Genomic DNA, 22,164 nt, shown 5'->3' with positions numbered 1-22,164 from the left:
TCCAAATGTAACAGGCATAATCACGAGTAATCAGCCAGCAATATTGTACCAGACACGGAACACACGAAGGCACGAATGAATGTATGTTGACTCCAACAACTGGGGCGTAGCAGCATCTCTCCTTTTATCTCCAAACCTGCCTCTAACCACTCCCAGCTGCCTAATGACTCTGCTGAGTCACAACACATACTTATGTATGTAAGTTTTTTACATAAAAATACATCTCCCCTACAATTCATGATTAGTAAACTCAATTAGTTACAAATGAAAGCACAAGATAATAGGCCAAGTCATACATTTATTATCCAAAGCAATGTTCAAAGTCATATAGTATCAAAAGAGATTCAATTTTATTTTTTTTAAGTAAATACACAGTAACTGATTTTAGATTAGTTCGTTTATTATGGGGACTCTGAAACAAAAGCATAATAATCTTCTCTGGTCTAATCTAATATTATATAGGTAATCCTCAATTTATGACCACAATTGAGCCCAAAATTTATGTTGCTAATTGAGAAATTAAGTCAATTTTGCTCCATTTTATGACTTTTCTTGCCACATTTATTAAGTGAATAACTGCAGTTGTTAAATTATTAACACAGTTGTTAAGTGAATCTGGTTTCCCCATGATGTTGCTTGTCAAAAGATTGCAAAAAAATGATCACATGACTCCAGGACATTGCAACCAGAATAAATGTGAGTCATTTGTCAAGCATCCAAATATAAATCACATGACCACGGGGATTCTGCAACAGTCATAGTTTTTTCATACTTTTTCATAAGTATGAAAAAATGTAATAAGCCACTTTTTTCCAGTGTCGTTGTAACGGTCACTAAGCGAACTGTTGGAAATTGAGGATTAGCTGTATTACAGATAGCTAATACGTAATGTACATAATATGGCCAAGATGTCATCTGAGTAGAGGGATAGAGCAGAGGGATAGAGCAGAGGGATAGAGTCATTTTCATAGGCATTACCATCTAAAACTATAGAATATAAAATAACAAACATAAAACCAATGTATAACAAATTTCTCAACAGGAATCAGGAGATAAAGTAACAGAAAGTATGCTGATCAGGATTGAAATGACAACCTGTTAAGGAATTAATATCTAATTCAACTGTGTTGGTGGATACCGGTTTGTTCTAATTATAATAGACAATAATATTTTATACACTTTTTAAAGACAAAAAACCTTATGGAACTCACTGTGGGTTACTTTTGAATATAGATTATCTATCTATCTATCTATCTATCTATCTATCTATCTATCTATCTATCTATCTATCTATCTATCTATCATCTATCTATTTATCTATCTATCTATCTATCATCTATCTATCTATTTATCTATCTATCTGCGCAGATTTTCACGGGGGTAGGTATGTTGGTCTTGTTATATTTGGGTCTTTTCCCATGTAAGATTGAGATTGTCTTGGCAATGTTTCGGTGAGGTCTCACTCTCCATCTTCAGGCTGAGAGACCTTGCCGAAAGGTTGCCAAGACAATCTCAATCTTACATGAGAAAAGACCCAAATACAATAAGACCAGCATATGTGTGTGTGTGTGTGTGTGTGTGTGTGTTTATACATACATACATACATACATACATACATACATACATACATACATATAAAGATTTACCTTCTAGAATATTTGATATTATTAGAAAACTACATTCATACAGTTTTTATGGTAATAATAGCACTAGATTATTATAGAAGTGCGCTTATTAATCATGGGAAAATTTGATTATTTTTTACCTGCTCCAATAACTCTTTCAATACGAATCCTTGTTGGCTCTATCTCCTTTGCAAACTCATGAACAGCAAGGGATGGATCTTCGTAAGTATCTGGATCAATATATGTTTTGGTTCCTGGGAATCGTACTGTAAAATCAGAAAGGTAGTTTTTGCATTATATACAAATGATTGTAGCAATTAAAATAAAATAAAACAAATGAGATCATTAAGATCCATAATGAAATCTAATACTTATTATTGTTCTAAGTTGCCTTATTATTCTAAGCTTTTACTCATGATTGTTTAATTAACATTCATCCCAAACAATTTTTGAAAAGGCTGCATATGGAGAAAGCTTTATATATTAGCAAGTATGCAAATGGATGCAATTATAATAGGGGTAAGAAAGAGAGAAAATTAGCTCCCCCCCTTCTTTAATAAAGGCGGGGTAAGATGAAGATGATTAGATGGCAGCATGGGTTTCTGAAATGTAAATAATATGGCATTCAAGGATAAATGTTTACGTTTTTATTTCCTTTAAGATATAGTCATGGAAGAAAGTTTCCAAGTTATTGTGTGGTCTGGCCCCAGATGATAAAAAAGAATGAAGAAGGCAGTTGGCTACATGATCAATTGTCATTATAACCAAGGAATTGTGAGGTCATTGGTACTCTTTGAGGTTGGTTGTTTTTTTGCAGAAATTTCATTACCAAACTTGGTAACATCATCAGTGCTAGAAGGGATTTGGGTTTGCTTTCATTTTATGTATAAATGGTTTGCCTTATCAGTGTTGGTGGGAGTAGTCTTCATGGCTCCTTGATTAGGCAGTTGTCTACAAGAAACATCTGGAAGAAAACCACCAAGCTCACAGAGCACAAAGGACTCTATACATCAGGGGTGTCAAACTTGCGATGACACATCATCACATGACTTATCATGACTTTTTTCCTCTTCACTAAACTGGTGGGTGTGGCCAGCACGTGATGCATCTGGCCTGCAGGCTGTGAGTTTGATATCCTTGCTATAGTTTCACCCTGAGCTACAAATATTCTATTGAAATAAGGATTATATCCTTTATGATATACAGTACATGATTATTTATTCTTCCTTTTTCCTCCTTTAACAAGTATATTATAAAACACTGCAAATAAAAAATGTTATTTTTAGATCAGGCTATGTTTCATGATTGTCACAGGATAACTGATATTTAAACATATGCTATTGCCTTCAATTTTTATACTGAACTCTTTAATCATACATTCTGTCAGGCTATCCTTTTTCTCAGGGGAAGATATTTCATCAGTGCATTGACCATGGCCAATATATTTTCAAAAGAATAAACACATGGGAAATGTTGGGAAACTAAGATGAATGATAGGTAAATAATCAGTCTGTCCCTCTGTCCAACTTCAAAGCAAAATGACTCCTTAATAGTCACGTCAAGAGTTTTTAAGTATTTCAATTGTTTTGTTTGTACCCATTAATATTAACACTGTATTTATTCTCCTTACTCTTTTAATAATGTAACATTAGTCTTCTTTACTTGATAAATTTCTGTTTCTGTTACATTCCATCCCACTGTTCTACTGGTTGGCTTCAGTATAATGAGTTGGTGGCTACTGAATCCCCTTAAACCTATGGGTTTAAAAGCCTTACTTTTTTCAGATTCAGTCCGTATTTTGTAGCTCAACTTCTGGAGAGGAGCATGATGAAGCACAGAATTAAATGCAAAAAAGTTATTGAAGTGAAAACTTAAGGGAAACATTTCATGTAAGTATGGATTACACATGTTAAACAAAATTAATGAAAGCCAGCCAGCTAGAATGAAGACTTGAAAGTACTAATATAAAAGTCTGCCTTATCTTAGCTGCTTAGGACTATAACTAAACTGACTCATTTGTATTTCTGAATCTTGACCAGATACTTAATTAAGCTGTATACTTAAGCTGCACTGTCTTTAATATTTTAATTGCTCTACTGGCTTATGTTTTCATTACAGAAAATATTTGGGTGGATTTTATATTGCCCCTAATCATGCTATTTCACTTAGAGGTATCAGTGTAATTATTACATATAGCACAAGTAGACTTATACCCTAAACCCATGATGGTGAACCTATGGCACGTGTGCCTGGAGTAGCACTCAAAGCCATGCCGCCTTGCACATATGGTGTGGCCCATTTCTTTTCCATGTTTCTGGCACACATGTGTGCATGATGATCAGCTGGCCTTCATGCATGCAGCAGTGTGGGAAACTGGAAGAGCTGGTCTTCCATTTTCTGGTGTGAGCATGCAATAGCAATAGCAGTAGACTTATATACCGCTTCATAGGCCTTTCAGGCCTCTCTAAGTGGTTTACAGAGAGTCAGCATATTGCCCCCAACAATCTGGGTCCTCATTTTACCCACCTCGGAAGGATGGAAGGCTGAGTCAACCCTGAGCCGGTGAGATTTGAACCGCTGACCTGCTGATCTAGCAGTAGCCTGCAGTGCTGCATTTAACCACTGCGCCACCTTGGCTCTTAATGATGCACACTGGCCAGCTGATCATTGCACGTGCATGCACATGCGCATGCCGGAAACCGGAAGTTCATTTTCCGGCAGGCGCATGCCCCCTGGGCAACTCCTCTCCTGGGTTGTGGCCCAGATGCTGAAAAGGTTTGCCATCACTGTCCTAAACTGTTAATTCAGACTACGCTGATGTTCGTTTTAAAACGTTGATGAATTGTGGAAAGAAAACTATAGAAAAGTTGGTAATGACCAAAAAATCATATAACAAGCAGCAGGTGGAAATTCTTGTAAACATCTAAATGCTAATGAGAAGTATTTATTTTGCATACCTTAAAGGTGAACAGAATTATTTTCCCCCTAAATAATCTGAAATAAATGCTAAATTAAAAAAAAAACACCTAACAATGCACAGAAGTTGTTTGCTATTTGGTTATTTTGGCTTGAGTGATGCATAAGCTTCATTAGGTTTATGATGAAGTGGTTGCTTTAATCATGTCAAATTTTCAAAACATTTTGTAGTACTCATGAATTTTCCTTGGCGTTGAAATGAATTTGTCCACATTCAGCTAGACAAAGATGCAAAATATAATTCTAGCTAGGACATACATTGGTTTACCAGCTTGATATGCAATATAAATGCAAGTTAAAATTACAGTAGTGAAACTGATTTAATTTTTTTTTTAAATTTCAATTACGTTTGCTTACAATTTCCATTTTGCAAATTATTTCTTCGTTTTTCTTCAGACTTCATTTTTGCCTTTATATACCACTGGCATCTTTAAGAAAACAAACATCATTTTATTTTTGCCTTAATGTCATAAAATGAATGATATTAATATTCTATTTATATAATAACCATAAGAGTACTGCATTTAATTGAAAGGGGCTAAGAAAACCAAAAATCAAATTAAGATAGTAGTTAACATGTCTTATTAAAATATATTTTATATAATAGATACTAAAATGTATGAAAAGGACTCCAGTAACATATCAGTTAATTAAACTTTACAGGTGTTAATGGTGTACACATTGTTCACATCTCTTCCAAGTATACTCAAACAAGGTTCCTTCCAAAGGGAAAAGCTCCTTTTAGACTGATATTTCTCACATGTAGTTAGAAAGAAATAATTGGTGTCTAGCACTTGAGATCAGACTGTATGTTTTTGAAAGCCTTTCTTGTTCATTATCAAGGGCTTAAGTATCAAAGCAGGTTCAGGATTTGAAATGCTTAAAATTACAATTATAATCAAAACACCACATTTTCTCATGCATGGGAATATTTTATCATTTTATCATCAAGAACCATGGTTACCAGGAGTTTATTTACATACTGATTTAGTTTCATCTTTGCAACTTAGTAGTAAGGTTGCACACCCCTGCTCTCTAGTGACCAAGAAAACTAGATTATATTTTGGGACAGTTGTAAAGGGATAAATCTATTCTCTAATTAGATCCCTGGACAAGGTTGTATCATGGCTGAATTATACCTGAGTACATCTTTATTTTTTCCAAAGAAGCTAATATTTTGGATAATTGGGGACACCGATGTGGCAAAGTCAAAATATCTTTGTAATACTGAATATTTTGTAGTCAAAATACCACTGGTAGATATTCTTAAGATCTAAAATAAATAATTCTTTTATTCAGTAAATAAAAATCTTTAAAGCACATTTGCCAAAAAGGGGAGACATCTTTTCAAATTCTGAAATATAGACATTCTCTGAGCAACCACAATGTATCAATTGTGGTATGCTCCATGTCATCGATCGTATTTAAATATCATACACAAATCAGAATCTAAATTTGGCAATTTTAGATCTTTAGCCAATAGGTGACTCACAAACAAACAAACAAACAAACAAACAAATAAATAAATAAATTTTGTTGTTATTTGGGTACCAAAAAATTCATAATTTCACTGAAATATGCACAATCTAATAACATAGTAACCTTTCTGTTATTTCCACCATAATTAATTATTGCATTCTGTAAAATTTATCGGCTTCTCGTCTCCTCCAACTAATGTTTTTACATTAATACCCTATAAACTTTTGGTTAAGGGCTGATCATTTAATCAACCTGAGATACGGATGCTTATGACCTCCTGTTTCTCCAATCTACATAAATTCATAAGTAACCGTAAGATTCGGTGTATGGTAGCATCAAACATCCTTTAGCTCAAAGAAGAAAACACCTAGTCAAAGCCAAATTATACACTTTGAAATTTGTCTCAATTCCAATAATAACTTGAGAGTTTCATGTGAGTTGTCTCATTCTGTCTAATCTTAGCATTTAAATTTCAGGAAAATAATTTGTTATACTATATAATAGAATGATTCCATTGAATGTAGAAATCATGTAGAAAATATAGAATGGAGAAAAACTATTTTTTTTGCCTTGTATTACCTACTAAATCTAATACACATGAAGAACTTCTCATATATATTTATTTCTCTTACCACCATAATAATAAGCCTGAGGCATTATACTAGAATGGTATTTACTGTGCTATTTTTTTTCACCATGATAACTATTATGATTGCATTTATTTATTTTGATTTATTTATTTTGACTTTGTTTTATCTTGCCTTTAATATTTTTATATATAATTCAAGGCAGTGAACATACCTAATATTCCTTCCTCTTTCTATTTTTCTTTACAACAACCCTGAAAGGTGAATTGAGCTGAGAGCAGAGGTGGGTTACAGCTGGTATGCCCCAGTATGGGCGTACTGGTGCCTGCCGGGAGCACCTGGTACCGTTCTGTTCTGGTGCTCTGGAGGGTCCACCCACCTGCCTACACTCCTTACCGGTATTTGAAGTTTTTTGGGCTTCTGTGCAGGCGCAGAGAGCACATGGTGCCTGCGCGACACTCCGCTGAGCAGCTGCAGCATTGCGGAGGCATCATGGGTGGTAAGTATGCATGTGTGTGCTGCGCATGTTCATGTGGTGGGCAACCAGCCCTGTTGCACCATACCAGTTGCACTGGGATCTGGAACCCACCACTGGCTCAGAGGAACTCACTGTCTTAAATGTCTTAATTGATTTGCATACAATTTGAAAGTTAATCATCACAATTAGAGCTTTAATAGTGATATCAGTCATATTAAAAGAAGAGCCTTGTTAATCATGTCAATTTGTCATATGAATCACAGGAAAGTTATACCTTAAATTCAGTGTGAGGGAGAGCGCTATTTAAGAAACTTCCCGAAAAAGCAGAACATAGGAACAATGTTATCCCAAAAATGTGAAGACTACAAAAACTTAATAAAATATAATTAAATTGTGGAAACCCTTTCAAGAATTCCATTCACAATTTTATTGATCAATGAGAGAATAAAACACTTTATGTAATAATATTATTATGGCCAATTGCTGTGCTGTGAATTCTTAGATCTAAGTAAAAGGCAATAATATTTGATAATATTCATTTTCATGAAGTGGTTGCTGATGGGCAGATTTAAAAAATGAAATTGAACAGAACTGGATCGTTAACTGATATATCTTTTAAATATCCCAACAGTAAAATTGCTAAGTTAAAAATGAAGCACTTGATATTTTTTAAGCAATGAAATAACCTTAGGTTTGATAAGATGATAAGTATTCCATATTTTTTACTAAATTAATATCATTTTTCCTGAGGAAATGTTCTTTTCAATATTTATCAGCTTCCTCTGCCTTTCAGAACCTTTTGAGAAACACAGAAGTTATTATTTCCTAGATTTCAATTTAAGAGACATGCAAGGTTATCACACGTGCCTAATAATGTTTACAAATCTGGCCTACTGCTTCTGCAAAGCCCTTATTTTTCCAGAACTTACACAGATCTTTGTTTATGGTGCAATCAGAACTAGTCATAGTTTATGGTGCAATCAGAATATTGGGTCTCATTTTTAAACTTCAGTAACATGATCAGGCACTGTGCAATTTGTTTATCATCATTTTATGTAAGTAATGCAATATAGTTTTAATCTGAACCTGAGGAAATTAGTTCTATACATTACTTTAATCTATTATAATCAGAGATTAAAGTTTAGAATGGCACATGGGTACTAGGTTCTATGGAGAGCTGCAGTGTTAATATTACCTTCCAGTAATGAGGAAGAAAAGAGTGAGAATGACTAGAAGAGTGAATCCACCCACAGCAGCTGTGGCAATGACCAGAATCTGTCCTTGTTCTGCTGCTATATCGGAAGCTGAAAAAACAACAACACCACATAGAAGTCAATTTTTGAGCAATACCTTTAAGGAGAAATTACAGTCTATTGACAGGCCAGCTACAACCTCAGACAAAAAACAGAGTTATTAAAAATAGTCTTGCTGAGATTGATTGGATAGTTTAGTAAGCCTAAAGTAACATTTCTGGTCTAAAATGGTGGCACCTTGAGCAGAAGAAATATTTTTATTTGTTCATTTTGCATGATGCTAAACAGCAGCACAGGAATATAGAAGCACTCACTCTACTATGCATTATGTACATCTTTCATAACTTCCACAACACTTCAAGTGACATTTTATCCTTAAGGCAATCTTGTGAGATAGACTTTTAAAACAGCTTGTGATCTAAGCTGGAATGTTAAACAAAAACTGGGTCTCATTTCCAAATCCAGCAGTCTATTTATATAGTAGCTTATAACAGCCTGGTTCCTCTGGATATATTTTGCACTGAAAGATAAAGTGGTTTTAACATGCTTACAGACATTGAATATGCTATAAATATGCTGTACTGATAAGAGTTTGGAGTAGACCCACCAGTTGGAAATGAAATGAAATATGTTTGGTTTGTATTTTAACAGAAACCAACCTGATTCTCAGCTCCTAAACTAATAAATGTACAAGAATGTGATTCTCTTCTGGTTTTCACAGTTCTCAATTTTGTGATATGGTACTGCAATGTTAAAAAAATCTGTATTGTTGAAAGCCATGTTGAAATATGCATAAAAGAATAGTATTAAAAAAATGAGAGTATACATTACACGCAGAAATAGCACACAAATATCCACATAATACCATTTTCTCCAGAATTGAAAATTCTACCAATCCTATCAGCAGTACTGACATTCCCAGAGATGCTTGTGGAGGAGATGCAGAAGGGCTGAACAATTGGCTTCACTTGGAAGAAGGCATAAAGATAATTTGCCTGGGATTCATGGCTCCAAAAGTATAATGAACTGGAATATATATATAGTGTATGTTGCCTATATTTTAAGATATTATATGAGGTAAGTGAAGAAAAACATCTAGCACACAGTGCTGTTTTAATTGCTTTGGTTACGTACAGGCAGTTGGGGTTTCTTTCATTAGTATGAAAAACAGACTCAAGAGAAAGTCTGTAAGAATGAAAATTGTAGTCTAATATTATGAGCTTAAATGCAAAGACTACAGCTGTATTAGAGAGAACTGCAAATTCAGATAAAAGGAAATGTAATTCAATTTCAATTTGCAATGCAAACTATTACTGGATGATGAGAATTTCTTATCTTACATGTGGTAATAACAGTACATTTTATACATTGTTCAGAATCAAGTCAGGGTGTTTAGTGACCATGTAGTAAGTATCATATTGAAGTCTTTGATTGAGTATTAAATAATTAGTTTCTCAAATTTCAGTACATTAAGTATGCTGAAACTATCCATTTTACACATCCCATAATTTATGCTCTTTAAAGCCCCAATTACCTGGGGAAAAATAAGCATTATAAAATATTATTACATGCATTATTTTGAATTGTATTATAAAGGTCTCAGGACTTTATTAATTTAATCATTCATTAGTCTAATCATAATTTCGATTAGTCCAATTAAAAGGGGGATAGAGGGAGCTTTATATCAGCCAAAACTTCACAGCAGTGCTTTGAATGTTCCTCAGATCCCATAAAAGACCAGGTTGTGTTAAAAAGAGCATTTTGCAGATGCAGTAGAGACATAAAAATAACTACATTTTCCCAATTTAATGACCAAAGTTCATTCTTGTCTTTCTCCATCAGAAGCTAAGCATTTGTTCTAATGCTTTAATCCCAGGAATCTTCATAAAAACCAAGGACCTGCTGGATCCACTTAGCTTCCTGGGAGTACTTGAGGATTTCATGAGTCTCTGGTAGATTGGGGAGTCTTGGCAGTTTTGGACAGGGTTACATTTGAACACCTCCTGGACTCTTGGTTCTTACTCAATAAGCTATGGCACTTTAACCAAGAAAATATTTCTAATAAGCCATCTTGAGGTACCAATTAGTCCTTATCTCAGTTATGGTTCAGTGTTCAGTTCTGTCTGTAATAGAACCGAGGGAAAGATTAGTTTTTTTACCCAACTTTTTGCAAGTGACTTTGGAACTGGTTGTCAACCATGCACTATGAGTGTCTGTCTCATTTTATTTTTGAGAAAAAGTTCCTGAATATGAGAGAGAGAAGGGGGGAGGGGGAAAGAGAGAGAGAGAGAGAGGGAGGGAGAAAGGGAGGGTGGGAGGTAGAGAGAGAGACAGAGAGGGAGAGATATGCAATCTGTTTCTTTTTTATCCATTATAATATGTTTCATTTATTTACATTCTGTGTATTTCTCTTTTGTATCTTTTTTCTGTTTAACATACACAAAGAAAGTTTTGTATGCCTCTAACAACAATGTAGAAAATTTAATTTTGGATATTTGTTCAAAAATATTATGACAGAGATATTTGCTTATAAATATCATGGCAAGAGTTAATCTGTGACTGATGGTGCCCAAGATTTCCCTCCATCTCTACTACCTCTACGCATCTATACTTTTAAAAGTTGTAATTTTTCATTTGTAAAAGAATTGAGAAATTTGTGTTGTAATAGTTTAAAGATTATCAGATTATTGATTACTTTGTAATATTTCAAGTATTCATATTTTTGGAGTAACATGATGCAAAAGGTCACTTCTTTGAGGTTTATAGTGTAAAATAAAATATAAATCTACTTCTATTTGTTAATTATCACTTATGCAATGCAACAATGATTATTTCTATGCACTGTTTATCCTCTTGTGGCCTTAATTCTTATAAAGGCCAGCAGTTAAAGGGAATCAGCATATGCAATATTGGAATAAATACCATATTTTTCGGAGTGGAAGATGCTCTGAAGCATAAGACACACCTAGCTTTTGGGGAGGAAAACAAGGGGGAAAAATCTGCCTCTGCCTCCCAGCAATTTACCTCCTTGCAGCAAACAGTACAGAAGATATACACTGTGGTGTTACATTTCAGACTATACTTTTACAGATGCTGTTAAAGTTGATGTGGCTTTCTGGAAGTATACATTATTCTCTGCTATTTAAAGGAAGATACAATAGCACTGGACATCTTCAGATCAAGCATTTATTTTAAAAAGCTGCTTCATTTTGTTCAGTTGTCTAGAACAATAATAAAGCAGTCTTTAAAAATAACTCTAATATTTTGAACATTCTATAGGCATTTATAGTTATTGACTTTTTCCTTGCGGCAAACAGCCTATTTCAGTTTAGCCTGATTAGAAGAAGAAAAAAATCTACCTCTGCCTCCCAGAAATTTGCCTCGTTGCAGCAAATAGCAAGTTTCACTTTCAATTTCAGTTTAAGGACGGGCCTGCCAATTATCAGCTCTTTCAGGCTGTAGGGATTGTCATAGCCTATTACTGCCTCCGCAAGCCCCATTTTCTCTGTTTGGTGCAAGGAAGTAAATTGCTGGGAGGCAGAGGCCAAAGGGAAGGGGGGCACTGGGTGGGGCTACATTTGGTGTATAAGACACACCCAAATTTTCACCCTTTTTAGGGGGGGAAGGTGCATCTTATACTCCAAAAATGTTTTTTTTTCAAAGTGAGAAACTGACTGGAAGGCAGCCATAGCTGAGTTGCTGCTCCTATTGTTCCAGTAAGGTAAAGGTAAAAGTTCCCGTCACACATATGTGCTAGTCATTCCAAACTTTAGGGGGCGGTGCTCATCTCTGTTTCAAAGCTGAAGAGCCAGCGCTGTCCAAAAACGTCTCCATGGTCATGTGGCCGGCATGACTAAACGCCAAAGGTGCACGGAATGTTGTTACCTTCCCACCAAAGGTGGTTCCTATTTTTCTACTTGCATTTTTACATGCTTTCGAACTGCTAGGTTGGCAGAAGTTGGGACAAGTAATGGGAGTTCACTCCGTTACATGACGCTAAGGATTTGAACCATCAAACTGCCGACCTTTCTGATCGACAGCTTCTTAGCCACTGAGCCACTGCATTCCTTCTTTTGTTCCAGTAAACAGATTCCAGATTTTTTTTGAGGTATCTAGCCTCAAATCTTCTTTTTTTAAGGTGAGAAGGTGCTGGATCTACAATTGTAAGAAGCCCTAAAGGAAATGAAATATCTTTCCAGTCAGATTTCATGTCTGGATATGTTAGCAAAATCACATTGATCTTTCTATTCAATCACCTCTGATGCAATATAATTCCAACTGACTTGATCTTGCTGGACTTCTTAGTAGATTTTTATATTACCACCACTAAAACTATTAAACACACAGAGCTTTCTGTTATGGGCTGTTACAATCTTCAGTTTTACAATCCTGTTTCTTATTCTTATATGATGGCTCTGGGAGAAACAATCACTATCAGTTCAGGGATAATCAATATAAGATTGATACTTAATTGCATATATCTTTTAAAAATTATTTATTTATTTATCATTTTAAAAAAGAAGAAAAGAGAGCAAAAGACTAATAAAAAGAAAGTAAAAAGTAAAAATGTGGAAATATGATATCAATAGGCATACAAAGGAATTGCCAATATTATAGTTATTATATTATATATTGTATTATACACAATAGTATACAGTACTCAATATATTTTTGATGAACAATTAACCATAAAAACAGAGTACTTAAATTAATTTGGATATTTAAATTATTTTAAAACCATGAGAAAGGATTTGAATCTCTGAGCTGCATCTGATTCTCCTGTTTGTTGTTGTGGAATACACCCCCCAAAAGGTAAACTCACAATAGATAAATATTAGTTTCTAATTTCCACTTTGTTGTTCTTTATAAAGATTTAACATTTTGTGTGTTTCTGATTTTAGTTCTTTAGCCAATTCTCCCCCCCTTACAACCATATTCTAAATACTTATATATCTTTCTGTTATATATATATATATATATATATATATATATATATATATATATAGATAGATAGATAGATAGATAGATAGATAGATAGATAGATAGATAGAGAATATGCTGCTAACTTCATTACTGCATATTTTCCAAGTTTAAATTCTCAATCTAATATCTTTAGTAGTGTATCTTTTTTTCCACTGCGCAGACAACCCATATTTGTATAAATATATTTTAGAACAATGGTGATTAACTGACTCCATGGAATCAAGAGACTGGAGTACTTTTCTGTTTCAGAAAGTATGGATATCTTCTGTTTATAATACAGCATGAAAAAAATAACTTGAAATTAAATTTAAATAGTGAACATTTTTAATATATTGGCTATTCAGCCATTGGGTGAACTTAAAACCTATTTATTACCAGCTCAATTTTATCTGTTAGTTACATGCCTTAGTTATTGCAAATTGACATCTGTCAGCCAGCAGACCCTCCAGCAGAGTGAAAAATAGGAAAGTTGACAGAAAGACAGCTGGACAGATAAAAGAGAGCAGCTGCAAGACACATAGATACAAACCGTTGTGATTGGAGCTCTAATGGAAACGAATTAATGTCCTGCAAAAGGGATTATAAAGAACAAAAACAAATGCCGTTTTAAAGGCATGTGCCAAGATATTATTGTATCACCTTTTTCTTTCTTCATATTCTTCATATTTAATCCTATTGAAGAACATTTTTAAATGATTTTAAATGATAAAAAACAGTTAAGGTAATTGTTAATTGTAATTATTAAACTGAATATTTCAGATGTTCAAAATGTTTGGCATTGTAGTTAAATACATCAATTATTTGTGTTTTATTATATTTCACAGAAATAACATAGTGTTATATTCAAGAATGGGTCATTTACATTGATTTAATGTTTTAACCATCTTAATTCAAGAGAGTCATCCAGAACTAGATGGACTACAATCTCAAGAAGAAAGAATGGTCACTTCCAATGAGATGGATAGTATGTAAATGTAGTAAAAAAAAAAAAGTCTCACTATGTACATGGAGACATGGCTTCTCTCTGGAGCCACTTAAGCAGAGGTACATTCTCAGGTGAGATATATTCATGTAAAAACAAACAAACAAACCAACACCCACACCCACTCACCCATTCCATTTACTCCTATGATGCATATATAACAAGATGTAGATGTTTCATATTTTACAGTTTATCCAATTGTAACACGCATAGAGGCAATCTACCACATTGTGTCCTAATGTCCATCAAGAGCTTTACACCGGCCCAATGTCTGATTTTTTCAACATAGACCACCTTGTCCTTGAATGGCTAGGTGGACTGGACATTAACATTTAAAATACTATAAGTCCGTGTATTTGCCATAGGCTAAATAAATAAATACACAGAGACTCTCTTGCACTATTGATCAAATCAAATGAATCAATGTTTTTCTTGTGGTTGTAGAGACATGTAAAATTTGATCTACAGTTATTCTTAGTTTCTTCAAAACTTAGGAAACATTCTACGCATTTCTTGAAGTCCTTAATTTCTTTCCCCAAATACTGTATAAAATTTCCTTCCCTACACATTTTCTTTATGTGAGTCCCAGATATATTTGAATGGAAGATTACCACAGTCTAATTCCCTGGATGTTTTGTGATCTCTGAATCTGCATTTTCAGTTTATTTGAAGACCACCTTATTGGGAAAAGCAACACTAGTGGAAGAAATAACATTCCTTTGTTTAGCTACATCACCATATCATATATGTTTGGCGTTCATATTTTTTATGATAGTAGTAATTTGAGATTTTTGACAGTGTTGATTCTTTATAACTCTTGTTGTAGTCCTTTAAGAGCCAATCAAGCTAATATCAAAAACCACACTATTATTAAAAGAGAGGAAGGCTTGTTAGAAGACAGTGAGATTTTAAGAAGAGAAAACACAATTATGAAAGGCGGGATGAATGTGTGTGAAAGGTTTTATTCTATTGGCTTAATAGTAGCCTGGATAAATTCCACTTTAAACAGAGACACTGGAGCAAGTGCAAATATGTATGGCTTGCAGCTCCTCCAACTGATCTCTTAAGGCATATATTGTATATGCACTGGTAAAGAAGGAAGACTCTGTGAAACTTTTATGTGTACATCTATGACTGCACACACAATCAATGAATTATTCACTCAGATTGTCACTGAGTAAATTTTCTTATTTTTCTTTCTACACTCCCACAATTCCAGCTGCTGCTTATAAATCTCCTCTTCTATCTGACTTATCTCTTTCATTGTTTTGGTATTTATTTCTATGTATATACTACTGATGTATATCTTTGCAGTACTCTGATGTACATCAATTTGAATAAATCATATTTTCTTTTAATTCACAACTGAAGTTTCTAATTGTGCTATTGGTTATTAATATATGTTGTGCATGAGTACATATTTGACTACTCATATAGTATAAAAACTACATCCTCTTTCATTAATTAGCTTTTAAAATTACTCCTGCAGTGCCAGACAATCCTCTTTCTGCTTCATGCACCACCATTAATAATCATTCTTAAATTTCTGACTGCTCCACATAATGATGTATCTAATTCCATCCTAAATAATTGAAATAGCATAGATTGCATTCTACCCAGAAAAATAGGAAATGCAGATTGTCCACTGGAAGAAGCAGTAATCAGCTTTTACAAAAGAATGACTTTAAACATTTCTGTATACTTAATTTTCTACATATGTAATGTACATAGAGTTTATTTAAAACATTTTACCATTTTTCATAATAGTTATTATCCCATACTTTTCAGAAATTATTTTTATTTACTTATTTACACTACTTCTAACAGACTCCACAGCCAGAGGACTCTGGGGAAAATATAGCAATATATAATCTATATGTCTATGTCTATGTCCACATTATCTATATTTATATCATTGATCATCTTCATAAAATCTAAGCATTAAATACACAGAATCTAAATCTACTCAGAATTGCAACGAGTAAAAGGTTTGCTGAAACAATATAGAATATATTATGAACTATATCTTTTATTTCTGATAAAAATCATTTGTCAAATCTACAAAGAGATTAATACTCCAGTTTCATTCATGTTTGTTTCACCCTTTTTTATGTACTCATTTGTAATCATGACTTTATAAATGTGTCTTTTCCGTGAGTTTTAAACCATATGTTAATAAAAGAATGTTAGATTCATGACAGATTGCTAGAAGCTGATTTTTATTGCAAGAATATTGGAAAATCTATAATCATAACTAAAGAAATGATATAAACCATAAAAGTATTTCTAAATATTTTAATGATTTATATCATTATAAACCATAAAATCTTCACAATGCTCAAAATGGTTGTTCCTTCTCATAAAACAACCTCTCATATATACTGCCATTCTCTCTCTATTTTTTAAATAATTTTATTTATAGTTTTTTCTTTAACATCCATGGGTGCTTGGTGGACAAAGTTTTGTCTGGGTCAATATATTTTACACACAGTAATAATAGTAATATTTTTTAGGTATACATAATCATAATCTTTCAACTTCTAACATTTGTGTATACATATATATTTGTGTATACATAGTAGTTATAATGTATTCTATTCTATATCAGTATACACTATATTATTTGACCAATTTCCAAATTCTACCTCTTTTTTCTAACTCTTAATAAAATAGTCACGCTAATAAGTATTCTATATCTATCCATCATCCCTTGCCCTTTTTATAATTTCAACTCTTATTGACTTTTTGGGAAATCTTTCATGCTTCTCTCTTGGGATCTTGTAGCTCCTTACATCACATTTATTTAATCTTTAGTTCTTTCATAATTTTAAAGAGAACTTTCTATGTAATCTCTTCTATATTTTGAAGTTTTAGAGAGTCGTCTGTTCCATTTTAAAAATTATTGCTATCTCTTCCACATCTTTCTCCACTTGTGTCATTTTTGGATTTTTCTCCTCTATTCTTTCCTCAGCTCCTTCTGGTTTCTCCTGAAACCAGAAGGAGCTGTTTTCTGAAATTTTTGTTCATCTTTTATTATCATTTTCTGGGGGGTTTCTAATCTTACATCTTTATTTTATATCAATTCCATCATCTCCCTATGATTTCTTGTCATATTTTCCTGAATGCATTGAAACATCAATAATATTTCTTCATAAACAATATTTGTTTTCCCTGTTCAAACATCTTATAATTATTAATTAGTTAATAATAATGCAATATTCCACCAAGATTCCAATATCCCGATTGCTCATAAACATTAAAAAATGCCAATGTTAATATAATAGAACAGTTTTGGAACTGTTCTTCAAAATCTCCTAAATTTATAGTCTTTAAGAATTTTCCAATTTACACCTGCTATATTTCCCAAATTTTAAAGTCTTGTTTAATTTTTCTTCTTTCTTCTTTCCTTTTCACCTCATAGAGTGTTTTATCAAGTAGTCTTAATAATCCAGATTGACCCACCAAATTTCCCCAAATGTCTTTAATCCACAGAATCGAATATTCAATTTCAAAGATGCTTCTTGTTAATTATAATCCACCTTGCTTTAGAAATGTCAAAAGGCTCACTCAATACTTCCAAGCCACCAAAACATCAATAGATATGGAATCAAAATAAAAAGTCCTTGCAGGTGTTATTTGCCTTTCACTATTTCCTTTCTTCGCTTTATTTTTCTTATATTATCACTTAATCTTCACTGTCAAGATCATTTTCCACTAGTATTCTAGTATAATATCTTCTTTCTCCAGTAGGTGGCACCCCTGTTCAAGGATCCAGCATTAAACAGCTGACTGTCAAAAAATTTTTGAGATTCCTTTTTCTGTATACAATTTCTTCCAATAATCAAATAGTATTATCCACAATTTAAGTCACTTTTCATACTACTACCAGTTCCAATCCAGGCTTTCTATATTTTAAAGCTTCAGAATCAAAGATTCTTTTTCCACTTTTGGGTGTAATCTTTCTCCGTGCATTAAATCATCACTTTCTTAGTTTTGGAAAATCTTTTTTTAAAAAATGCTGTTATTTGTGTTTAAGTCTCTAGTATAAAAGTTGAAAGTCGTTTCATCCAGTTTCAATCCTCTGTCCACAAACCACTCCAGCTCATAATCTTCTTATCCCGGTTGTCACAGCTTTGGTCTTGCCAAAACAGCTGTCATCTCTGCTGCTGATCTGGTGGGTTTCTTTGGATCAAACGAAGAAATTGCTGTTTCCTCGTGATCTACAAAGAATCCCTCCTTTCTTCACCACCCCTTCAGTGTGACTTTGGCCCCATAGGATCTTCTAGCAGGCAGATATTGGCTGGGTGTTGTGAAGCTCAGCGGAGCTCCCCTATCCCATATCTGTCCCACTGCAATGCCAACCAGTCAGTCCCACAATGTACCCATTCTCCATCCACCCATCCACCCACCCACCCACCCACCCATACATACATTTCCCTTCTCACCCCTACCGCTGGTACATCCTCTACCAGATGACTGTGAAATTGAGGGTTCTGTACAGGATCTTAGTTGTTCCTTAGTTTGTTTGGTCAGAAAGCGTTGATGTTGTTCCCAGGATGTGTTGCAACCACTTTCCTAGCTTAGGAGTCACAGGGCTCAGTGTTCCTACCATGACTAAGATACTTTGGCCTTTATTTTTTACATCCTCTCTAGTTCCTGCTTCAGGCTCTCATACTTCTATATCTTCTTATACTCCTTCCTGATGTTGCTGTTACTTGGCACTTCTACAGTACCTCTATTTTTTATTTTTTGTTTATTACTGTGATATCTAATTCTTTGACTGGTACCTGCCTGTTCATCTGGATCTGGAAGACCGATGGAATTTTAACCATGTTATTCTCTATGAATGTGTATGGAATCTACCATCTGGACTTGGCAGGGTTTAGCCTATATACTGCAGATGTTCCTGTATATAATGCCTGCTATTTGTTTATGTGATTGAGTGAATGTTGTTCCTTCCTCTACGTTACACCCTGCTACTATTTGTTGAACTCTAAGGTCTCTTTGCACAGTTTGCACCTTGGACCCGGTGAGATATATCCCTGCTTCTATGGATCTGATACCTAGTGCCTATTCTTGTGCTGCTATGATCAATGCCTCAGTGCTATCTTTTAATTCAGACATTCCAGCCACATTCCCAATGACTTCTACTTTCAGCTATCTCTAGATAATATATCCCACGCAGGGTCTTGTCTTATTATGATACTACCCCTGCTTGATCTTTTTCCCAGGTATGGTTTCAGCAGTTCATATTTGGGTGCCAACCTATATAGTTTTGTATAAACAGGATTTTTATCACTCACCTGACCCTGCCTGCCCATTTTCTAGCCAGTTACAATCTCTGGGTGATGGCCTTGGGTGAAAACCTCTCTACATTGTATATAACCATTTCAAAGGTTTTAACTGCTGAAGTTATAATCTATAGCTTAATTTTTACACTGACATTATAAAAAAAAATCTAATATATGGCATTACTGATTTTATATATATACATACATATTGGTTTTACCAGTTTTTTAAAAATTAAAATATTTGGGAACTTTAAGAAAGTTCTAGATATAAGGTAGATAACTATAAATTATGAATGTATTACAAGTTGTTCTTGTCCCTTCAAGATAGGCCATTCCTGAGATATACTTTTAATTTCATATAAAAGTGAAGCAAGAAAACTGTACACACATCTTTGTTTTGGCTTTTATTGAATTAAAGAAAACGTATAGTATCATTTATCCACAAAAGATTTGGAGGCTTAGCTCCAATTTCATTTTTCTGCCGTGTTCCCTAATCAGTTATTTGGGTTTAAGGCATATGAGAGCAGAAAGATTGCTGGCAGTGGGGACTTTGTGAAAATGTGAGTTTAATTTAAATTATTTCATAAAGCTCAGCTTTGGTCAATAATGCCTTATACTCCTATTCAATAGTATAACATCTAAAATTACCATAGAGTTATATAATATAGTTACAATAGCAAGAGCAAACGCACTTAGACTTATATACCACTCCATAGAGCTGTACAGCATTCTTTGAGTGGTTTACAATGACAGCATGTTGGTCCTGAACAATCAGTTCCTTAGAAGAATGGAAAGCTAGATCAAATTTGAGTCACATTAGGATTGAACTCTAGCCTACGGGCAGAGTTAATCTGCAGTACTGCATTCTAACCACTGTGCCACCAAACTACCAATCAGTGATAGCTTGTCAAAGGTTTGGATTTCAAATTATGATGAACTTCAAAACAAAACAAAAACCTAATAAAATCCATGGGGAAAAAAATAAGGCAACTAAAGGTTACTTAAAGAAATGTCTCATCCCACTGGGATTGGCCTTCTGTGCCACCAGAGAAGCCATGCTGTGGCCCCTATCTGCCAGGGTATTGCAACTGGCATGGTCCAAGGAAAAGGCTTTCTCTGCCATGCACCTGCTCTTTGGAACACCCCCAGAGAGAAGTCTGCTCCAACCCTCCTGACCTTCTTCAAGAGCTTAAGGAACTGGCTCTGCTAGCTGACTTGGGGCTCCAAAGGAGGAATTTCATGTTGGGAGTGGTTAATAGATTAATATCACACTCCAACTTCCCCTCTGCTCATTCTTCTCCCTCCCTCCCTAATTTTAGCTTATATATATACACATACATACATACATATACATATATATACATACACACACACATACATACATACACATACATACATACATACACATACATACATACATACACATACATATTTGTGTAGTACTGTATGTATGTATGTATGTATGTACGTATGTATAGTTTATTTTTTTTAAATATTGTAAGCAACTTACAACCCTGTTGTAAGATGGGTGGCTAATAAATTGGATGGATGGATGGATGGATAGATAGATAGATAGATAGATAGGATAAGATAAAAGCTCAGGATTTTCTTTTGAACTCTGCATATTTAAAGGACACGTTGCAAATCGAACTCAAGTCCTCATGTCTTGGAATCTGAGTGATAAATAAATGAATGTGAATACATACAGAAATAAACATTTTCAATCAGTAATTCACTTTTGACCTAATATTCCCAATAGCAAGTTGTGTAACATTAGATGCATATTATGTTAGGTATACAAGGTTTTGAGGTCTTTGTTTATGACTTACTTTCATCTCCAGTTTCAAATTCAAACTTTTGGCTATAGCCACTGTATCCTGTTCCAGTTCTGAGTCTGATATGAAATATGTACTTGGTGGCTGGTTTGAGACCTGTGACAATGACACTTGGAGCCTTTGACCTTGTGGAAGAATAGCTGAGCTGCTCATTCTCCTGAGGGACAGAAGAAGGAAAAATAGGATGTGACATACTAGCAGCCTTTCAAAACTAAAATTTGTTATTAATGTCAAATTGCATTCATTCAAGGGATAAAAGCCATCGCCATGGGTTGTGGCACAGGCTAAGCTTAGTTATGTATTAAGAAATGTTTGTTTTTCTTATACAGCAAGAGTTGTGAATTCAAGAGTTAGTAATTAGATAACATAATATGAAATTAGTACAAGACTACATTTATAGAAAATGGCGATTATACACTTTAAAACATGGATATATTTAAATTGTAAATAACTACTAAAACATAATGTATAAATATGTATATGCATAAATATGGGAGTGTTCTAATGTCTGCTACTCACTTCTACCCGCAGGTAGTGCCAAAATGCCGGCGCTATCCGTGGGTAGGCCTGTGGGTAAAAGAAAGAGGCACCGTTCTTCGGTGGTTCTCCTCCTACCTCTCGGACAGGTCGCAGTCGGTGTTGGTCGGAGGGCAGAGGTCGACCCCTAGGCCCCTC

At 34.2% G+C, this 22,164-nt stretch overlaps 1 protein-coding gene across 1 annotated transcript in view; it reads right to left on the bottom strand.

Annotated features, from left to right (window-relative positions):
- Positions 1 to 22,164, bottom strand: part of EPHA6 (EPH receptor A6) — a 415,820-nt gene that overhangs the window by 110,175 nt on the left and 283,481 nt on the right. Inside the window, exons 7-10 of the mRNA XM_087721464.1 lie at positions 21,484 to 21,646; positions 8,341 to 8,449; positions 4,959 to 5,029; positions 1,766 to 1,891 (exon numbers count right to left, since the gene is read on the bottom strand). Of these exons, the coding sequence (XP_087577590.1) occupies positions 1,766 to 1,891; positions 4,959 to 5,029; positions 8,341 to 8,449; positions 21,484 to 21,646 (469 nt within the window). The remainder of the gene's footprint in view (positions 1 to 1,765; positions 1,892 to 4,958; positions 5,030 to 8,340; positions 8,450 to 21,483; positions 21,647 to 22,164) is intronic.

Source organism: Thamnophis sirtalis, unplaced genomic scaffold (genome assembly GCF_051295495.1).
Source record: "Thamnophis sirtalis isolate CommonGarterSnake01/CBP01778 unplaced genomic scaffold, rThaSir2_p1.2 scaffold_8, whole genome shotgun sequence".
Classification (NCBI taxonomy): Eukaryota; Metazoa; Chordata; class Lepidosauria; order Squamata; family Natricidae; genus Thamnophis; species Thamnophis sirtalis.
Note: the sequence above shows the minus strand (reverse complement) of the source record. Positions and strands in the feature narration are given on the sequence as shown.